General features: G+C 36.4%; 3 protein-coding genes across 4 annotated transcripts; all 3 read right to left on the minus strand.

The window, feature by feature from the left end:
• Window positions 1–4,318: 4,318 nt before the first annotated feature.
• Window positions 4,319–6,539, minus strand: LOC110894746. Of its 2 annotated transcripts, none has more exons than XM_022141980.2 (4): window positions 6,407–6,539; window positions 4,858–5,448; window positions 4,669–4,752; window positions 4,319–4,586 (listed from the first exon to the last, which is right to left on the minus strand). In XM_022141980.2, exons 2-4 carry the CDS (start codon window positions 5,405–5,407, stop codon window positions 4,486–4,488), a joined length of 735 nt encoding a protein of 244 aa, XP_021997672.1. In that variant the 5' UTR covers window positions 5,408–5,448; window positions 6,407–6,539; the 3' UTR covers window positions 4,319–4,485. The 2 variants fall into 2 exon arrangements, with proteins under 2 accessions (XP_021997672.1, XP_021997671.1); XM_022141979.2 differs by having other exon boundaries at window positions 4,858–5,453.
• A 5,105-nt stretch (window positions 6,540–11,644) lies between these two features.
• Window positions 11,645–14,548, minus strand: LOC110894747 (small nuclear ribonucleoprotein SmD3b). The gene is made up of 5 exons (XM_022141981.2): window positions 14,282–14,548; window positions 13,644–13,696; window positions 12,864–12,930; window positions 12,708–12,764; window positions 11,645–11,899 (listed from the first exon to the last, which is right to left on the minus strand). The coding sequence occupies exons 1-5, from the start codon at window positions 14,438–14,440 to the stop codon at window positions 11,852–11,854; spliced, it is 384 nt and encodes a 127-aa protein (XP_021997673.1). The 5' UTR covers window positions 14,441–14,548; the 3' UTR covers window positions 11,645–11,851.
• Window positions 14,549–16,290: 1,742 nt separating this feature from the next.
• On the minus strand, window positions 16,291–19,659 carry LOC110894749 (pentatricopeptide repeat-containing protein At5g42310, chloroplastic). Its single transcript, XM_022141982.2, has 4 exons — window positions 17,863–19,659; window positions 17,618–17,770; window positions 17,457–17,528; window positions 16,291–16,872 (listed from the first exon to the last, which is right to left on the minus strand). The coding sequence occupies exons 1-4, from the start codon at window positions 19,585–19,587 to the stop codon at window positions 16,738–16,740; spliced, it is 2,085 nt and encodes a 694-aa protein (XP_021997674.1). The 5' UTR covers window positions 19,588–19,659; the 3' UTR covers window positions 16,291–16,737.
• Between the last annotated feature and the right edge of the window lie 2,881 nt (window positions 19,660–22,540).

The following is a 22,540-nucleotide window of genomic DNA, read 5'->3' on the forward strand; positions in this document are numbered from 1 at the left end:
TAAATCGGTCAAATTAGGCTGTATGCTCTTTTTTTGTAGATTTGGATAAAGATGTTTGAATGGTTAAATTTGGATAAAATTCATTTGGATAAAGATTTCGAAGGCTGTACGCACCAATCGTTCAAATTTGGATAAAGATGTTTGAATGGTTAGCGAGCACTTACTTTTTTTAATTTATAATAATAACTAGTGTTTAGTACGTGCGCGTTGCGGCACGTTAAACCGTAATGCGTGGCAACCAAATTGTTCAAAAGTTGACTAAACAATAAAAGCGGTCGTTTCAGGTTTAATTTGAAAGCATCGCAAACCCGTGCGTTATTGAGAGACATCAATAATATTTGGAACTTTAAGAAAATTATCACAGAAAAAATAAGAATAAATATAATAAACCAACTATAAATAAATAGTGCAATTGCACTATTGATGTCTTATTTAATATATAACAACGGCAAACTGTTAAAAGATCAAATTTGTATATAATCTATCCAGGAAAATAAGAATAATTACAATAAACCAACTACAAATAAATGGTACCAATTGCAATATTGATGTGCTATTTTGTGAACAACAAACTATTTTTTTTGTTTTTCTCATTTATTATCCAGGTAGTTTTTTTATTTTTTAGTGGTTTTGCTTTTTTTTTTCTGGCGAACTGAGAAATATCATCTGAACAAAATCGGTATAGGTATTCGTTTGTATTGTTTTTTGTTACTTAAAGTGTGTCTATATCCTCTTTATTGCTATATCGAGTGTCTGTATCACACCGGTGTTGTAATGAAATGAACCATTGCCGACTGGAAGCCTACCATAACAGTTGGCCGATGTTATATATATCTGAAAAATTTCAAATAAAGTAAAAAAATTAGAAAATAATTAAATAACCATTTAAAGGGAAAGCTTGAGAGACATAAGTTATGTTCCGTATTTTGAAAATAGGTAGAAGGAAATAAATAACCACAAGCAGGGGAAATATACGTATCAAAGAAGATAATACCACAAGCTATGAAATAGACTCACGACACAACTGGATTCAGGAGGATTTGATAATCAAGTTTTCAGATTTCAGAAAGGGGTCAACGTACCAGTACATCGGAGCTCTGCCGGAGCTCCCCTGCCGCCACCGCCCGCGGTGCCGCCGTCATCATCACTTGCTCCTGGTGTCTCTCTCTCTAACTTCAGTCTCTCTCTCTAAAATTGCTGGATGTCAGTGTACAAATATCGGTGAGGTCAGGTTGTGAGTTAGGTGTGTACAAGGAGGGGTGTTCTGAGTGTGGTGTGGTTGCCTGATCGTTTGGCCGGAAGGCGGAATAGATGGCGGAAGTAGCTCCGGTGATCGGTCAAGTGGGAAAAGGGGGAAGAGTCGGTGTGCGGCAGTTCATGTAGGGTTTTGGTTTTAATAACAGCTTGCTAACGGCCGTTACCGTTAAAACACTATTGCTCGGTTATGTCTTGAATTGATAATATATATAAACTAGAGAGAGTCGGTTATTAAGAAAACTTGGTTAATTTTTTCATATACATTCTGTGATTCGTAGACTCTTTATGTATTTGTTTTTCCAAGTTAGTATCTATTTGGTATTTTAAATAGAGTAAATTACGATTTTGACCTCTGTGGTTATATTACTTTAACCCTATTAGCTAAAAAAGAATTTTTTTAACATCTGTACCCCCAACGTCTCTGTAACTAACTATTTTGGCCCCTGCTTCTAACTCAATCCATAACCCAGGTTAATTAAATGTCACATGCTTCTCACATGATAGGCAAATAAGTAATTTCACATGTATCTCTATGTCTCTCTCTCAGCTTTCTCTTTGAATTTCGTGAATGAATAAATTGTTTTGACTTTTAACTCAAACTAGTTTTTGCCCTGCCCGCGTTGCGGGGCAATAAGCCGAATATTTCTCTCTCATAACATGTATGTCTGTACAGAGGGTAAAATCGTAATTATATTTTGAACTGGAGGCGAAATCATAATTTTAAACTGAGAGGAAAATCATAATTTTGAGCTACGGGGAAAAACATAATTTTATTTTGAATTGTGGGCAAAAACATAATTTTGAGCTGAAGGTAGAATTGTAATTTTGAGCTAGAGGAAAAAGCAACATTTTATTTTAATCTGGGGGCAAAAACGTAATTTTAAACGGAGGGCGAAACCGTAATTTTAAACTGGGAACAAAATAAAAAAAAAGAGTTTTTGACCCGAGGGCAAAAGCGTAATTTTGAGCTAAGGGCAAAGGTATAATTTTATTTTGAGCTGAGGGTAAAAACGTAATTTTAAACGAAGGACGAAAGTGTAATTTTAAACTGTGAATAAAATTAAATTAAAAATGGTATAGTCCAATAGGGAAGTGCGACACAGCTGTGTGGCACTATTCCCCCAACTTATTTTTGTATACGTAGGGTAATTACTCTAATGTTAACATAATAACTCTAGTTATGTGTATGCTTGTCTTCTCCACTAAGTGGAATTAACAACGACAATAAAGATTATGTGTATGCTTGTCTTCTCCACTCAGTGGAATTAACCACAATGAAGATAATAACTAGGCCTTTTTGGAGATCGTCAGTTCGAACCCAAGTCACACGGGGGGATTTGTTCAACACGAGTTACACCAGAGAGTTTCGACTCTTGCGGTGGCACAACTGGTACCAAGTGGTATCAGGGGTTATGGTTCTTTCGAGAACGTAGTTTGGGCTATTTAAGCACGTGTTATGCCCTCTATAGAGAAACCCTGTGGCCAGTCTCGCAAGCCGACCTGCGACTACCCAATCAATTTGAAAGTTGTCGTTCCAAAAAAAAGTTATTTGTACGCTTAAATCTATTTATACTGGATCCTAATACTTAAATGAATAATATAACGTAGGATGAGAGTATTTGGACCAATGTTTTAAAAACCTGTTTAATCTGACCGGCTAAACCGGTTAAACCGGATGTCGGATACTTGGCTGCCACGAATCATACAGGTAAACTAAGGAAATGGCAAAGAAGTTGTATCGCCGGTAAATTGGGTTATACCGGTTTAAACTGGTATACCGGTACCGGTTCATACCGGGCCAAAGGTCAAAATTTTGAACTTTTAATTTTTATCTGCCTAAAATGGTGACTATTTACCTTCTTAGTTAAAGTGTAAAACTTAGCACTCACAATTGACAATCCACATCGATCAAACTTCTTCCTCACTCAAAGATAGAAAATCATTGGGTTTTTCAAATTAAGTTCTTCAACCAATTATCAAGGTTTACCTTCTTTTGACTTTTGTTCAATCATAATGGGTATTTATTCATGAATTTTTGGATAATTCTTTGATTATAGATTAACTTCTGAATTTTTTTTTTTATTATGGAAAATGTAGTTTTTTATTATTTTTTGAGTTGAAATTATATTTTATGGATTTATAGAGTTAATTAGTCAACACAGTTGAACTGCCCGTTTCAACCGATTGAACAATTTTTAAGTCTAACCCGATACGATTATTTTAAAACATTGTTTTGAACCCCACGTCCCCACCCACATCGACTCTTCTATCTTTCAATGGTATATGATCTTTATCTCGTAATTTTTATTTTAGTCATTTAATCAAAATTGTTTTTGATATTTATTGTATAATTTAATATATATATTTATAGATAGGAAAACGTAGAAGAAATTTTTTCTCGTTTCTATAATGATATGTTAAATCATGTCCGTGTGGCACACCTTCATTCGTTGAACGTCATAAGTCTATATATATAAACAAAACTCGTAGATGAACTTAGAATGTGACTCTAAAGCCTATCATTATCTTTCATCTTAGTCCTTAGATGTCTTCTACCTTTATAATTGGTCTTTTGATTACATTTATTTACTTCCTTTGCTCAGAATAATGACAAAAGAGATCAAAGTCCAAAGGTGGTGGCCCTAACATTTATAATTGGGCCAACTAATGACTATAAAGAGAGCATTACCCAACTTACCGCTTCTTCATATGGGCCCAAGTCTCAATGATTTTCATCTAAAATGAACATATATTTCTTTTTTTGAAACGAAAATGAACATATATAGAAGGGTTAAATCGCAACAATCCCAACCGGTTCATGTTAAAACCGCCTCAAGCCTCAAGCTCATCACGTGATAGATAAATCAAACTCATCGAGCGGCCCACTCAGAGCAGGTCCAAACTAACTAACTTAACCACATAAAACTTTTCAGTGTTGGGGATTTAACCCATGTTACTTTAAAAACAAGTCATTAGATTACAATAAAGGATTTCTAAACTGACAATGTAACAAACCTGTGACAAGTGCAAATGAATTATCATTTCAAAAGAGTTCTCAAGCTAAACATAAAAAAACTGAAAAATTCTATTAAAAAAGAGTAAAACTAGTATTACATAATGCATAAATTCATTTTCATAAGATACAAAAACTTTAAAATAAAGAAAAAACTAATACGAAAAGTGTGACATGGCAAAGTCAAATTTACCTATCTGCAGCAGCCTTAGAATTCAGTTCTTGTGTTGGATGTGTTGTGTTATTGGCATTGAATTTCTGGTTATTGAAGACTTCCCCAAGATATTTAGCGCTTGCATTCGTTGCATTTCTTTTCCTGCAACCAAAAAACAGTCGGAACCAAATACAAATAATATACGAGGCAACCAAATTTTGAGTTCTATGCTGCAAGAACATACCTTCTTCTATGGTTAACTGAATCGCTCTTTTCTCTAACTCAACTGCGTGTCTACTAAGCTCCAAAGGCGATAAACGCAAGAGCACTGTAAGATCATAAGAATCATCAGATCAAAATAGATTCATAAATTATTAAACGTCTTATGTTCGGTAGTAATCCATTTAAAAAAAAGGGAATCAAGAATATATACATTGAATATTATCCTTATACTCTGACCCATCACATTGATTGATAAAATTCTGCAAATTTACCAATCGGTCAGTCCTCTGTTCCTCATTATACTCTTTAAACCGAGAAACAGACACCTTCGAAGCCATTTGGTTCGGCACCACTAAAGAACCGTAACGCATATTATTCCCATTAATCTGGCTCATTTCTTGTTTTATATGAGGTACACTTGCAGATTGAGAATAACCAACGTTTTTCCCATGGTATCCTTCATGTTTACTATGCAGGAGATTAAAACGCTCATGTGCGAGATTATTGGTCAAGATAGGAGATGGCGCATAGTCGGGTGTAGCCCTTTTAGCACCGCATGTTTTAGATGCGTCTGCAAACAGTTGTCCGTCGACTGGAAGTAAACGTTCCGAATGGATGTCGCGCGTTATGTTGTTATTATTGTTCTGCTGCACCTCTCTTAGTGCTACTTTTTTGGCTGCGAAAACCGGCTGTTTGTGAAATGCGGTTGTGCCGGGTACATTAGTCCCGAGATCAGTTGTGTTAATCTCAGAGTTGATCATTTCGAGATCTTCGTAAACAAAATATCCACCAAAGTGTTTAACTGACCTAGTGACAATATTAATTTCATCAATAAAATGGCAATTTAGAATTTTAGACACAATAATTTTATTTTTTTACTATCATGTCTGGTTAAGACTAGAAAGTCAACAACATCAAACTGTTTTTTTCTTTCGTTAGAACTAAGAAATCGCTATGCACTACTGAAACAGACTTAGAAATTATCCCAAACAATGCATACATACTGTAACTGTAAAATTTAACATCAAACGCAATGTCGATTTATAAAATCAAGCTACCAACGGTAATCAGTTACTAACCCTATCTAACTCTGGGTTTAAAAAGCGCGCCTGAGGTGGCCTAAGGGACAACCCTATCACCTCAGCCTACACAAACAAGAAGCGCAGCTGAGACGCGTTTTTTGGCCAAAAAAAACTGACCCTGAGGCGCACGCCCTATGTATTTTCCATAGTTTTGTGCAGCAAGTTGTTGTACAGCATGCTTTTCAGGTTGTAAGTGTATGTAATTTCAATATTAAAACATATATAAAGCGTATTTGTGTCTAAATATCGGGTAGATGATGCTAGAAAATATATAAAAAAATTAAAAATTTATTTGCACCTACCCTATGGCTTTTGTGCACTTAAAACCAAGATCTAACTAACAGCAAAATTAGGTTTGTAACATGAAACTTATTAATCAAGCAACCAAACAAGAATCAATTACTACTAACCCTATCTAAAAATTAACAACAAAATGAATAAGATGTAACGAGACGATCGAAAATGAAAGTCAAATCAATTTACGAAATCAAGTAAATAGAAATGAGATTTGGCTCATAATTCAGTAATGCATAAAATCAGAAACAAGTAGAAAGCACATCAAAATTCAAATCAAATGAATCTGTGAATCGAACTCCGGTAACAATATGATTTGGATTTGAATTGAATTGATCGGTTAATTGAAGTAAATAAATATAGAAGAGGTTGAAGAATTATTACCGTTTATTTTATAGCATTGAATTGAATTGAGTGGATCCGAAAGAAAGAGAGACGGCGCAATTGGGGTTTTGAAACAAGGTTTGGCTCCAACAAAAAGCTGCCTCGCTGCTTAGGTCACCTTCCTTTTTTTATTTTATTCATTTCTGTTTTTTAATTGTCAACTTTGGATAGATTCTTAGAGCATAGGGTGTGGTTTGGGTAGTCCTTTTAGGTCTATCCGTTACGTAGGCGTCACGTCACATTGGGTGAAGGATCATTCCTTTGGAGACTACCTAAGGGTGTGGAACACTACCCAACTTATAATAAAAACCAATATATAATAAAGGAGAGAGAGAGCACAAACCAATCAGCTGGCTCGTCTCCACCGGCCTGGTGGTGTCGTTTGCGCCGCGACGAGGGGGAGGGGGACGGTGTGGGACGAGGGCTCACGTTGGCTTCAGAGTTTAGCTTAAGCGCTTCTCCGAGAAACAATACCGTCGACTACCACTTGACAGCCATTGTGCCACTACAATAGTTGAACACTCTTTGGGACGAAAACCCGGGTGGACTCAGGAGAGAACCTGACACCTCCGCAAGGAGGCTAGGCTCTATCAATCATTGCATAATCCACTAAAGTGGCACAAATGGGGATGAGAACCTAAGCCTACGCACCACGAGAGCATAAGTGATGGATTACAAACAAGCAACTTTTCTAGTGAGGTTTACAACTATGTGCCCTTCAAGAAAATAATAATAATAATAACTATAACTAACAACTAATAAGTCGTAATCATGAGAAATGTTTTTTTTAACATTTCTCATGATTACGACTTATCAGTATGTATTACGTGTTTTTAAACCATTGTTCTCATTTTTAACAATTAAAATTAAGACGATGGAATAATTATATTTGAAAGGAAAGTTTAAAATCTTAAAATGACTTAAGGGGAAAGGAGATTATACGTATATGTGTTCTTTTGAGCTTTGCTTTCGTTTTATCAGTTATTTTAAAACCGAGTAACTTTTATATAGTTGAAATATATTCAAAAATTTATGTTATAAGTTTGAGATTTTAGTAAATTCTGGTCAAACAGAAAAAAGATCTGTGTTGCTTGATGATATAATTTCACGTCTAAATTGTTTAATTCCAACTATATTGGTAAACTAATTACAATGGTGCATTTAAACAAATTACAATAACGTGTCTAACGTACAATGATGTGTTCAAGTGGTCTAGGCCCAGTGCAGAACGATGTGTGTTATGTGATTATAATGGTGTGTCCAAACCATTAGAGCAATAAGTCTGAAACCCAATGCGGATGCATATACCCAAGGGCGGACCTAAAGTCAACCCAAGGTGGGCGGGCGCACCCCCGGGGAAAAAAAATTAGTGCTAAATTCCTTCGAAAATCCCGTCCGGACCCCTTGGAATTTTTCGTCCGCACCCCTTGGAATTTTTCGACCGCAACCTTGAAGTTTTTCGTCTGCACCCCTTAGGTAAAAAGTGTTATCAATTTATATTTTAAACCCAAATACCCATACCTTTACCCACTTATAATTCCTAACTAGCTAGCCCACTAAGTCTTAGCCCATTAACCACCCAACAATATTTCAAACTATAATAAAATAATTAAAGCCCAAAACCTTTAGAAATTCTCTCCCTCTCTCTCTCTCTCTCTTGCGTCCCTGCACTGCCAACGAACAACATCACCCAGCGACAACAGTCCAGCAGCCGGCAACCACCGGAATCAGCCACCATACCACCGTCGTTTGACACCAAATTTAACCGGAATCCGAACACGGGTAAGTTTCTTTGTTATTTTGACGATTTTGGTTGATATTATAGGAGAAAAAAGGGTAATAAAGTTGTTAAATAGGTTTGAAATTTTATGTGTTTTGACGCTGTTTATGGTTGTTTAGATGATTTTTAGGGTGATTATGTTGTTTATATATTTTTAGGGTGATTACAACTTACGTTATGATTTCTAGGGCTTGAATAGTTGAAAGTTAAAATTGAAACATTATGTTATGGAGCGATGAACTTATGTTATATAAAGAAAGAATTGCTTAAGAAATTAGTTTTGGATAGATTTCAAAAAATGAAAACCCGTAGGGCGTCGACGTTTTAATTATGTTTGTAACAAGGTTTGACATGTTTTTGATGATTATATAAATTTAGTTTGATGTTCGTTTATTTTACATGACCCGACCCGACCCGATACGAACCGATTTTTACTTATATACCTAAGGGCCTAAAATTTTTAAAAATGTTTCGCACCCCCATGGAAAAATTCCTGGGTCCGCCACTGCATATACCCTCCACATAAAATACATATGCGGAGCTCTAAATAGTTACAGAAAAATCACTTTCTACTATACCATACCCCCTATAGCTTTATTTGTGTATAATATCTTGGAATTTAGAAATAACGTGGTAAACTTGTTAGAAAGCCTTTCATATCACGTCATTTTTTTCTTTGCAATTTATTTAAAACGACTTTGCACTGTGTACATATCTTTTTCTCATTAATATAGAACACACATTACACACTCCTAGTAGCACCTTGACCCGTTTATCGAAATCAACCCATATGACATTTCAGTTAAGATTGATGAGTAAATTACTTTTTCACTCCCAATATTTTGGTGGTTTTAACTACTTGAATCCAAAATTAAAAAGTTTAACGTTTTGAGTCTTTAATCGCTTATTTTATAACGTTCTCAGTCCAATTTTTAACACTTGTACTTTTGATTTTGGACTCAAGTGGTTAAAACCACTAAAATACAGGGACTCAAAACGTTATAAAATGAGCGGTTAGGAACTTGAAATGTTAAACTTTTTGATTTTGACCTCAAGTGGTTAAAACCACTAAAATAAAGGGACTCAAAAAGTAATTTACTCAAGATTGATTAAAGAGTAATTACAAGTTTTGTCTTTTATGTTTACACCAAATTGCAGGCGGTGTTCTTTGCCTTTAAAATTGACGAGTTTTGTACTTAATGTTTCAAAATCTTGCATGGTATGTCCTTCGAGCCTAATCCAGTTTATTATTATTATTATTATTATTATTAAATCTAGTCATGTGTCATGCACATGAGAGCATTCTTGTCATTAGACCATTCGAGGGGTTAGTATGTAAATAATATATATATAGGGACTGTTTTGTAAAAATAAAAAAGATTTTTACCTCTTTCTTCTGCACTCCCTCTCTCTCACACACACTCTAACTTTCTCTCCGTCTTTCCTCTATCTCTCTCTCTCTCTAACTTTCTCTCCCTCTTTCTTCTATCTCTCTAAGCTCTCCACATTCTCTCTATAAAAAACCACTGCCAGAGTGGTGGGTTTAGCGGTAGGGGAAGATGTACGGTGTTGGGTGGTGAATTGTGGTGTGTTTAGCGGTGGTGGGAGGCGTACGTTGATGGGTGGGTACGATGGTGATGATGGGTGGCGGTGAAGGATGTGTACGGTGGTGGGTTGTGGATGGTGAAGGTGGGTTTGCGGTGGTGGAGGTGGTGTTAGGGGTGTTGCAGGTGGTGGTGGACGGAGTGGTGGTTTTGGTGGTGGTGGGAGGTGTACGGTGGTGGATTGTGGTGGGTTTAGCGGCGGTGGAAGGTGTATGGAGGTCAATTGTGTTGGTGCAATAATGATGATGGGTGGCAGTGGTCGGAGGTGTACGGTAGTGGGTGGGTGCGATGGTGATGATTGGTGGCAGCGGTGGGATGTGTATGGTGGTGGGTTGTAGATGGTGAGGGTGGGTTTGCGGTGGTGGAGGTGGTTTTAGGGGCGTTGAAGGTGGTAGTGGCCGGAGTGGTGGGTTCTGGATGGTGAAGGTGGGTTAGGCGGTGGTGGGAGGTGGTGTTAGGGGTGTTGCAGGTAGATTGATGTTGAAGATAGGTAGAGTTACAAATTATTTTGTTTTATTTTTTAAAACGATATTAAATAAATGGGGTAAAAAGACTAAAATACCCCTGGGTGAACAGATTTAACAAAAAAATAAACTAAGTTAGGCTCAAAGAACATATCGTACAAGATTTTGAAACATTAAGTACAAAACCCGTCAATTTTAAAGGCAAAGGACACCGCCAGCAATTTGGTGTAAACATAAAGGAGAAAACTTGTAATTTACTCTTGATTAAACAACTACATTGTTTTTATGATTCAGTAACTTTATATATATTATACTAGCTTATAAACCCGTATATTACACGGGTTGAATATCGAACAAATATAAATCATAAATTTGTGTATAGTTTTTATCAGCAAAATGACTTATTACTTAAAATTGTGAAATAAAATGTAAAGTTACATTTATCTATTCAAATACATTTTTTTAACTTTCATTTCTCTCTTGAGTCACTACAATGTATCTTATTATTACGACTGTAAAATAAGTAAAACTAAAAGAATAAAAACAACGATGATTAAACTAGAAGGGGCTGTTTGGTAGCCTCTGAATGGTCATTAAGAGGCTACCTCTTAATGGAACCAAACAAATTTTACCAATGAGAAGGTAGAAGAATGTGACATGTGATGATTTACCATTCAGAGGTTACCTCTTAACCATTCAGACTTGAGGTTACCTCTTATTCATTCAGAGGTTTTAAACCATTAAGAGGTAGCATCTGAATGGTCATTAAGAGGCTACCAAACAGCCCCTAAGTGTTTTTAAAAATAGGCAAATTAGATTTAAATAATCCCAGTTTTCTCAATTTGGCCGATAATAATCACAACTCAGTTATTGACCACTAATAATCCGAACTGGTCCACTTTTTTGTCGATAATAGTCCACCGTTAAAAATAGCTTAACGGAGTTAAGCTTTTTTCCGAATTACAAACGAATGTTTTATGGATTTTGATCAGAACGAGGATACAAGTCGATTTATGAAAAACTTACATCGAAACGATGCTTCAAACGACTTGATTTTTGTTAATTAGAAGTTTAAACACCCGAATTGAAACACCGTTTTCGTCGTTTGGGGCAGTAGTTCGATGTAAATTTTACATCAATCAACTCGTATCCTCGTTCTAATCAAAAGCTCTAAAACATCAGTTTGTAATTCGGAAAAAAAAACTTAACTCCGTTAAGCTATTTTTAACCCAGACTATTATCGGCCAAAAATGGACCAGTTCTGATTATTATCGGCCAATAACTGAGTTGGAATTATTATCGGCCAAATTGAGAAAGTTGGGATTATTTAAATCCAATTTGCCTTAAAAATAAGTTGAGTTGACATACAAGCTTTAAAACATCTTTGAGCTTCCATCAAATCCACATTTTTTTGAACGACGAAAATCACCAAACCTGCCCTTTGCAGACTATCCCCTTGGTACATCAACTCCACATTCAGAACATATGCTTAGATAGAACTTATATCAAACATCAATCTTAATCTTACAAATCAAAAACAAAAACCTAAATGCAAATGATTACTAGGATCCAGTGATGATCATGATTAACAAAGATATCACCTCCCTCTACCAGGACCCGCAGCTCCACGACCAGCAGCCTGCGCCTGCATAGCAGCAAATCACCATCACTTCAAATGTTTTCAATGAGATAGATTCTCCTCAAAATCTCCTTCATTTACTACTCAGGCCGGATGGATATTTTATTTATTTAAGTGCTTGTATTAAAATTACAAATCTACACCAAAACACAAGTTATATTGCAAATCTACACCAAAATTGTAAATATTTTATCAAATTAGTTATGACGCTGTCCAGTCAACCAACAGAAACATTAGTTGGGACTAGTTCAAGAGGATTAACAGTTTCCCTTTATGAAGGAAACTAATAACAACTCTGACACGTAAATGACACATAATAGCAGATCTTTGATAAAAATATAGAATCACAAGATACGAATCCAGCTGGATGGATCCAACATGAATCCAGCTTTGTGAGCAACAAAGATTGGGATTATGATGTGTACGAATTTCAACATGTTTACTTATGAATGGGTCGGTTTGGGTCTCAAACAGATCAAGTCAAAACTTTCATTAACAAAGAACGTGTCAAAGGTCATCTTAAGTCTATTTTTTATGCATGAAATTTCCTAGGTTGTTTTTATTCCAAGATCAAGAATACTAAAGTGATAATACTGCTTTTCTACTTATAAGTTATAACTAACTCATTAACTAATTATAAAGAAAAATGTACCAAAAAAAGAACACTAACATGTTTGTGGATTAGCCCAGACCGAACCAGTTTTGTACACGTTTCCATAAAACCAGTTTTGACTGTTACCTACACCCTCTAGTCATGGGCTTTGACTTGAAATCTGTTTCAAGTAATATTGTGAAAAGTAATTGTAATACTTACCCGAGCTCGCATAGCAACAGCACGGCCCCGACCAACACCAAGTGATGAACCTTTCCCCTACAAGAAAACAAAATTGTATGAATTAGAGATATATGCTTATCTATAAAAACATTCACACATAACACGTTGAGGACTTGAGGGACTCAAAGATGGTACCTTAATTCTAGCTTCTAAACGTTTGAACATTGGGGCGTTCTTAAGCATGTCTGGTATGATCATGAACCTGCAAAGATTTGATAAGCTCAACTTAATTAGGTGAGTGCATCATTCTAGTGTAAGAAAGAACAATGTGTAAGTGGCATATATAGAATACAATGTCAAGTGTTGCTGTTAGATTACGTGTACATACGAGTATTAAGTATTGGATCCAATGACTTTTCTAAATGACTAGTTTGACTGTTCCAAACGGTTGACAAAAGTTGATTGATAGAAAATAGTTAACCAATCCCCTCGTTGTACATTTTGGACAGACTTTTAGAAACCCACATGTACAGTGTAGCTAGTGTTTACAAAAGTGGTACAGTAATTTTGGTTTTCTGAAAACGTAAATTGTCGTTAAACTCTGGCTTTTGGATCATACTTTCTAATGATAACCTTGGTTTAGAAAAGCATGAGGCATGAGCTACACATACGCAAGGTTTTGCTGTATGCCTCTATGTACAACCAAAAGCTACATCTCACTCATATCTTTTAAATATCAGCCTTTTTATCTAGTAAACCATTCATAATTTCTTCATCCTTTGGTTGTATTTACATATCAATTTTGACCCAAATGTGCATGAGGCACTGACTCAAGTCCCTGAGGCCCGCGCTTTTTAAACCCAAGAAGATAACTAGAACATATAATAACTATATAAACAAAACAGTACTACCTAAGATGCCTTAGTATTTCCTCAAAAAACGCCCAATAGCTAATCTCAAAGAACAAATACACACCTGACTTTGCTGCCCCGAATAAACACATGTTCAAGCTGAGCCACCTTCCCATCCTGCAGACATGCAGAACTACATTACACTACAGTTGTTTCAAACGTTCAAGAAAAACAATTTAATTCCATAACAAAATTAAGTTTAAACTTCCACTAAATTGGTGCTATTGTCTAAACCACCATTATCAAACAAACATCCCTATTCATGTGTGCGAAGTCAGTTATCTAATAAAAGCATAAAGATGAACAATTTTTTTGTTCATTTAATTAAAAGAATGAACATGAGCACATGTATTGAACGTCCGTTTATGTTCGTTCATTTATGTTGGTAAAAGTTAAATGAATGAACACGAACATACCGTCTTTCGTGTTTGTTCGGTTCGTTTGGAAGCCTAGTGCTAACAAAGAGCCCTAACAACTAACAAGCACATTCCTATAACTATTTTTAGGGTTTAGGGTTTACAAACACACAAAAAAGTAATTCAGTGTTCAATTATGACCAAATCTTTATCAAAAATCATATAAATGTGGTTGTTGCAGTTGCAGATCTACTCACTAACAGTTAGGGTTTACATCATCAAGTAGTTAACGAACGAATAAAAACAGAAACTATAATTGCATAAAAATGAGGAATGGAGTAGAAACCTTAGCAGTGAAGGTGATGTTTTCTAATTGACAATTCCAGTTGTCTTCGCATTCAATCATGCTGCCTCTGTAAACTTCGCCGCTCTTGAGTTCGACGGTGACTATGTGTCCGGCGGCCTCGTGCAGCAGCTTCACCGGAATCCCTAAGCTCCGACTCATTCTGGCCGGATTATCTGACTCTCTCTCTAGAAATTTGTGGTGATCGGCGGCAAGGGTTGCAGTGTTTTGAAAATGGAGAGTGCAGCGATTGGGTTTATTTAGGGGTTGTTTGGTAGCCTCGACCATTCAGATCCTACCTCTTATTGGTTTAAAACCTCTGAATAAATACGTGGTAATCTCAAGTCTGAATGGTTAAGAGGTAACTCTGAATGGTAAATCATCACATGTCACATTCTTCTACCTTTTCACTGGTAAAATTCTTAATGGTTCCATTAAGAGGTAGCCTCTTAATGACCATTCAGAGGCTACCAAACAGCCCCTTAGACCGGTGGGTGTGGGCGTTCTTGGCCTTTAACGCGGGGTACAACACCCTGGGTTGGCGTTTGGGTGGCGTTATCTGCTTGGCGTGGGGCGTTGGTGTGGATGACGTGTCTGTCAATGGTTGGCTGGTTGTAGATGACCGTTCGACTAGTTAAAAATTAGGTGTCACATGGCAACGCCAGCCTAGCCACGCCCCTTCCACGCCCCACGTTTTTTGGTATGGACTGATGAAACCAACACCTGTTATATGTGTCGAGCAATACCCCCAATTCAAACCTCTCCACACCCGGGAAGTAAGGTCAAGGGTACTTACGTCAAACAAATAACTTCCTTTTTGTTTTTAAGTTGTTTAAATATAAAGAAAATACAAAAATAATTATTTATATTTATACTCCATATAATTACGATAGCGAAGCATAGCGGTATGATTTTAAATTGTGAGTATAAAGAAAATACGAAAATAATTATTTATACTTCAATATAATTATGATGGTGAAGCATAGCGGTATGATATTTGTCACACATGAAAGTTGTTTGGGTTTAAATTTAAAAAAAAAAATGCAAGGGTGGTTAAAAATTGATGTTCAAAAGAAAATTTTATGATAGTCAAGTTTATATCTTTTTCATAATAAGTAGTGGGATTCCCTGGTATCACGAAACAGGAATTTGGTGGATGTCGGTTTATTTGTTACGATACCGGCACTCGTTATATCGACCAAGAAAAAAAATGAATAAAAGTTGTGATACAAAATTACATTGTGTGAAAGTGAGTGTTAAGGAACACCACGTTGAATTTAAAGAAAAGAGTAAAAAGTTAACCCCAGTTGGTTTAAATAAAATTTATATCAAAACATAGATACAATTACGCATGTAGCAATGATGCATTTCCCTTATTTTTTAAATGTTCATGACTTTTTCATACAACACTTTTTTTTAAATTGCACCATAAAATCAAACATATTTTAATCATTAATTTTAGTATCATATTGCTATACAAAATATGACAACTTAAAAACCCAAAAAAATTGTGTTGTATTTCTATGTTGTATAACATTTTTGTGCTGAATTTTTTATGTTTTATACAAGTTGTTTTCTGCTTGATTTTTTTACTAGATTTTTTATGTTGTATTTTTAGTGAAGACTTTTTTATACAAGTTTTTTTATGTAGAAGATTTTTTTTGTTGTATTTTAAGAAAATAAAAGGGATGAAAGTTTGTGTTTTAGGACCAAAATGTCCATTCATCCTATATTCATCATATTTACAAGGGAGTGACATAATCTCTATAATCATTATTAGACTAGTTACACAAAATTCACTTTTTAGTTTTCCCATGTAATTGTATTTATATGAGTAGTTCAATGAGAATCATATATGGTGTTAAATATGACCAATTGTATTGTGATAACATGATGGTATCATCGTTTCTTGCCAATTATATGCTAGAAACAAAGAACCATAAATGACATAAAGTGAAATGCCACATTGTGATAATTCAAGATATATCCTTCGAATTTATTCAATCCTAGTAAAAATAAACTATGGTTGTATGTAAATTCACCATATATACACAAAGTCAAATACATAAATTTCAACCTGATATTTCCAGTTAAAAAATTATCACCTGCAACATGCATATGCACAAATTATCCAAAGAATGAGTCCATTACACGTACTTGTGTATGCTTCTACCTTAGCAATTTAAATAAATTAAGAATCCCATGTGAATTTTGTATCTGCTGCTCCCAGTTTGTTGTATTTTCTTGTTTGACCCTTTGACTTTTTAACAGATAACATTTACAAGTAAGAACAAGGTCTACCTGGTGAACATAATTCTGATATGTGCAAGTATGCTACAAAAGTAAACAAGCTCATAGTGGATAATTTCAAACCCAATTGAGCAACAAACGGACCACCCACCCGATGTTGGTGGACCATGGTTTACCAGGGTGTTGTGGGTGGTTGGTGAATGATGATATCAGTACTTTGCCGTGGTATGGAACTCTGATTTCAGTCTTTGTCTCATATACTTCAGTGCAGACCGTAGCTTAGCTCTAGCTTTGCGGTCTGGGGTGCACCCAGACAATATCATTTCTTCATAAACGGCCGGGACCTGAAATTTAACACCTTTTCAGAGAAGGGTACTGGAAACGTGCTTAAAATGCCCTCTAAAATTCCGACTAAAGCTGGTAGGAGAATGATAATAGGCAAACAGATCATTCCTGATTATAAATTTGCAAAAACTGAAAAGGGAAACATTTCGGTTTCGACTGACTGCTCAAAATGGAAATAGTTGTAAGTTGTAACTTTCTTTCATGTGATAGGAGTATGTCATATACTTCATGTTCAAATAAGAATAACACCTTTGACTTTTCAGAGTCAAACAAGAGCTCCAAATTTGCTATAAAATATTTTGCAAACACTATTTTCCTTCCACAAAAAATTCAATTGGAAGTACATTGGTTTTATTTAAAGACCTATCGACATCAAAGCTGCTTTTTATTGATTCCCAACGGTCAAGAAGGTAATCTTGCCCAAAAAATAACAGTATACAATATTCAAGAAGTTACACTTATTTTGGGACATATTAAATATATTTAATTTATATAGTTATTAATTATTTCTTGGAAATTAAATTAAATACATGTATATATTAAAATAATGGTTCTAGTTAGAGTAGATGTACAGATTCCATACCTCATCAAATTTCTCCACACGAATCAAAGCTTTCATAAGAGTGGTGTATGTGACAACATCCGGTTTCAGGTCCTGTAGTTGGGAAATCACATATTAACATTCATTCATTTGTATAACCACAATTAGGAAAGAGCTCAAATGAGGTTTTTGAAGACGCTTACATTTTCTTTCATTGAACGTAAAATTGCGAAGGCTTCAACGTCTCTCCTATCTTCACAGAAAGCATTTATTAATGCATTAAGAGCTAAATTACTAGGTTTCAAACCATCACTTCTCATGACCCTAAATGCATTCAGTGCTTCCTCAGATAGACCCTGCTCAATAAACAAATTTCAATATGAGAAGTTGTTTATTCATGTTCATTTTATAAATAAAGAGAGTTAACAAAAGTAGATGATAAAATTACCCTCTGAGCATAGGCATTAATCAGAGCATTATAAATCGTTGATGTTGGTTTCAAACCAGCAGATTTCATATCCTCTAAGCATTCAGTGGCATCCATGAACCTCCCTGACCGACCATATATATCAACTAACGTCGTATAAGTTATCACATTAGGCTGCAAGCCCTGACTTTTCATCTTTCTTAACAAGCCCCTCACTCCCTCCCACCTTTCCTGTTCTCCAAATGAGTTAATCATTATATTATACGTAGCAACACAAGGCGAACACCCACTCTGCTGCATTTCATCGAACAGTTCCTCTGCTTTATCATGCTGTCCAGATTTACAATGACAATCTATAATCGTGTTCCACGTAACCGTATCAGGCTCAATCCCTTCATCTCTCATCCGTTCCAACACCGCCATCGCATTATCAAGACAATTATACTTCCCAAACGTATCAATCATCACATTGTAAAACTGTCGTTCCGGTTTCACACCACACGCCTGCATCTCCTTCAAAACTTGAAACAATCTTTGCCACTCGCCTCTATCGCGATACGCGACCAAAATCCTACTAAACACATACGAATTCGGCTTCACATTATTCACCTCCATTTCCTTCAACACAATCCTCGCACTCTCCCACCTACCAGCATTCCCATACGCCTCTATCAAAAGACTATACGTATACTCATCCGGTGAAACCCCATTCCTCTCCATCTCATCCACTACCCACTCCGCATCCTTTAAACTACCGTTATTAACATACGCTTTCAACACCGCGTTATAAGCCCTAGTCCTCGGTTTCAATCCGCCATCACTAATCTCTTCAAAAACCGCTTCCGCTTCCTCAACTCTCCCCAAACTCCCCAACAATGATACAATAGAAACAACAGTCGAAACCTTTGGTGTCAATCCGTTCCCCTGAATCACACCTAAAAAATGCATAGCTCTATCAACATCACCTGCTTTTGTAAAACCTAAAACAACATTATTCAACAACTCTATATCTAACTCAACAGCATCTGAAACCATTTCATCATATAACTTGTTCAACAATCCAGAATCTATTTGATTATTCCGTACAAGCGATTGAATAATTAAACTATAATTAACAAAATCTGACTGGTAACCTTCCGCACGCATTCTGTTCATCAGAATAACCGCTTTTTCTAAATCATCGTTACGCGCGCACGCGCCGATGAGAACGTTGTAAGTTAACGGAGTGAGCGCGTGGTTCTGCGAAAGCAAAAACGCTTCGTACAGCATCTCGGAGCGTCCGAGCGCGTGGATCAAAATCGAGTAGAGAAATTCATACGAGAAGCATAATTTGTGCCTGTGGAGCCAATCAACGAGCGCGTAGACTGTTGAAACTGAGTCCGGTGAAGAAGATGAAGTTGCTAGGGTTTTGAGAAGGTAATGCCAGAGAGAAGCCGGAACTGATCGGTATGACCCGGCGAGTTGTGACTCAGTGATTTGTGACTCGGTTGAGTCGCCGGATGTGGAGAGGAAGTGGAGGAGAGGAGAGAAGTCGTAGCGGCGGTTAACGTAGGGTGAAATGACGTCGTCGTCGTGTTGAGTGATGACGTCATCTTCTGATAAAGAGAGTGAGGTGATGGATGAACGGAAAGGTGAGTGTTTGTAGGAGGCTGTAGAGAGGGGCGGATTGGAGATGTTGCGGTGGCGGAGGAAGTGTGTGGTGGTGGTTGTGGTGGCGGACGGTGGAGGGAGGAGGAGAGCGTTCATTATTTGCAGTTTCCGAAACTGGTGGTTGGGGACATGGTGACGGTTTATCCGTTGTGTAAAGTATGCATTTAGTCCTTAAACTATGAGTGAGTGTCAAACTTAAACAAAAATCGGTGTGTTTAATTGTTTATCTATTCAGGGTATCGAATGATGCGAAATTATTCTTTTGAAATTTATCATGATTTCAATGTTAATTGTAAGTATCCTACTTTAGTTGGTTAAAATCACGATATTAGTTTCACTAAAATGAATAATACGGGTATCGATTTGTTAAGCAATCTCTTTGTTCCTGAAATTCTCTTTCAATATTATCATTGACATCAATGTGGTTTGACCTCCGGAAGCTCGATCAGTGTGAGATTCTACCAACATCATGGAAACCGCGACAATGGCAACAAGAAACTAGGAGTTGGAAAAAAACATTAAAGACCATGAAAAGCTCTTCTAAGATTAGATGTAGCATTAGAACGAGTGGAGCAGTCGTTTGAGGTTTACATACATTTTGTTAACGTTGGAAGGCTTAGTGCGGAATTCGAACAACTCTATGGCTTTCCCAAAGATGCACTTAGAATAACTTACATAAAAAAGAAAGACAAAATGCACCAATTGGGGAAAGGTAAATTCCATGGGTTTGTGGGAAAGATGTCGATTATTGGATTTGAAAATGTGAACAATATTTTCCATGGATGAAACTTCGTAAGGGTTTAAGGTGAGGTATGTGATCAAATAATGTCCCAAAGTGGTATTATTAGTCGTATACCAAAGCTATAAGAATTCTAGTTAGTGTAATATCATGGAATAAGTACCCAAGAGCAATTGTAGCAAGATTTTCAACTACGATGCTAGAAGATACAGTGGGAGCATTAACTTCTATTTTACATACGGATTTTGGAATAATATATTTAATAACATGTTTAAAATCATAATATCGTCACTAACATGTTTTGGTTGCAGTTTTCAAAATTTAGGGTTTGTGTTTGTTGGTGTGCACGTAAAAGAAAGAAAAAGAGAGACAATCGTGTGGCGGTTTGATGTTGATGATTCGAAGAGTGGATATGAAGTTGTGAGAGTTGAATCGAATAATTTAGGGTTTTCAGTTGAAGAAGATGGTGAAATTAGTGAAATTATGGTTACAAGAAGATGGTGAAATTAGTGAAATTAGGCTCTTAACCTTGTGGTCATGGGTTCGAGCCCTACGGTGGGCGCCAATGATGAAACACAGGTTAACACTGAGGCTAATCTGTAGGATTGTCTCTTCTGTGGGTTCAATCTCTTTCTCTACTCGTGAAAAGGCTATGATCCTGCAAAACAGCAACACCGTTAATCTCGTCAAGACGGGAATATAGGAGTTTCCCTCTTAACCAGGCTCCGGCGTGAGAATAAGTACTGTTCTGAGAGGGATAAAACAGTGTGTGTTGAGTGTGAGAGTGTAGAGGATAAGATGATTCAACCTGAATGATGAAGGGTCCTATTTATAGCCGGGCGATGGAAGAGGGAGGAGCAGTGTTGCCAGCTGTTACAGGGCGCCAGCTGTCCGACCAAGGGGAATATCCTCTTGGTCTCCTCTGCTGTGGTCAGGCTAGTGGTACACGTGGCGCACCTACATTTGCTCATGCTGGAAATGTCGTACTGCTGATGTCAGTCCTGCTCCTTGATTTGTTACAGGCCTACGTGGCGCTTGATGAGTGGTGACACGTTTGTCCTTTTTGTCGGAGGGAGCATCTTCGGTGCCACGTTGCCACATTCCAGAAGCTTCTAGAAGCTTCTGGATTCGTTTGCTGATGTGTGCGCCTTGTAGGATGGAAAAGTGACGTGGTCCTTGCCATGTAGGCAAAGATTTGGGAGTTGGGACCATACCTCTTCAAGAGGTGATGATAATTGTGAGATTGGAGAAGATTAGTCCCCGAGTGCATTATATATCCTATATTTTTATCTGCCATTTGAAATTATATATGCATTTGTACGTGCTTAAGCTCAACAGATTGGAAACTGGTCCATTGGATTGCTTTTGTCTTTTGAAACAAATGGGACGCAAGCTCTATTCCTCCAACCTAATTCACAAATTTCTTTACTTGCTTTTTTTTCTCTTTTATTCTTTATTCAAATATTAGTCTTTTACATGCTTTTTTTTTTTTTCTCTTATATTCATTAGTCAAATATTAAACTAAAGGCTTTATCATAACATTTATATTTATATTTATATCCTGTTACGAGATGTCCTACTAAAATGTAAGAATTCAATTCTATTAGCCTAATCGATTCATTTTATATTATAGGGGTTATAGTCCGCGCGATGCGTGGCTTCATCCAAAACCGTATTATTTACTTATAATATTTCAATAACAACTTCAGCATTTTAATATAAAACACAAAAGATTTCAATAAAGCACTCCATAACCCTTCGAGAGGATGCAAGTGACCGTCTATTCAATTGAAAGGAATCATTTCATTACATCTCTGCATAAAAAACAAAATCGATAAATTTAGGGAAAATGGGATTGAAAGATGATAACCCAACAGTGAAGGATCTCATTTTACAGCTCCGATAAATGCAGGCGTGTTTTCAAATAATGCTTCCGAAATGTTTGAAGACCGACAAATGTCCAAATAAGTAGCACTGTGAACATTTGTCGTTCTTTGGACAAATGCCCACAGTGTTGCTTCTTTGGACATTTGTCGGTCTTCAAACATCTAGTAAGCATTATTTGAAAAAAACCCTCTAATTTATCGAAGTTGTAGAATGAGATCCTTAACTGTTGGGTTATCATCTTTCAACCACGTTTTCCCTAAATATATCATTTCTGTTGTTCATACCTCCCAAAGCCACTTATCCGCCTCCAAAGAGATCAAGACAGCTTGAAGCATAATCTGTACTTGCAAGTAGACAGGTATGCCACTCTACCCATTCACTGTCACCATGATAAAAAGGAATCATTTTGAGATTTAACCAAAT

Source organism: Helianthus annuus, chromosome 12, assembly GCF_002127325.2.
Source record: "Helianthus annuus cultivar XRQ/B chromosome 12, HanXRQr2.0-SUNRISE, whole genome shotgun sequence".
NCBI classification, from domain to species: domain Eukaryota; kingdom Viridiplantae; phylum Streptophyta; class Magnoliopsida; order Asterales; family Asteraceae; genus Helianthus; species Helianthus annuus.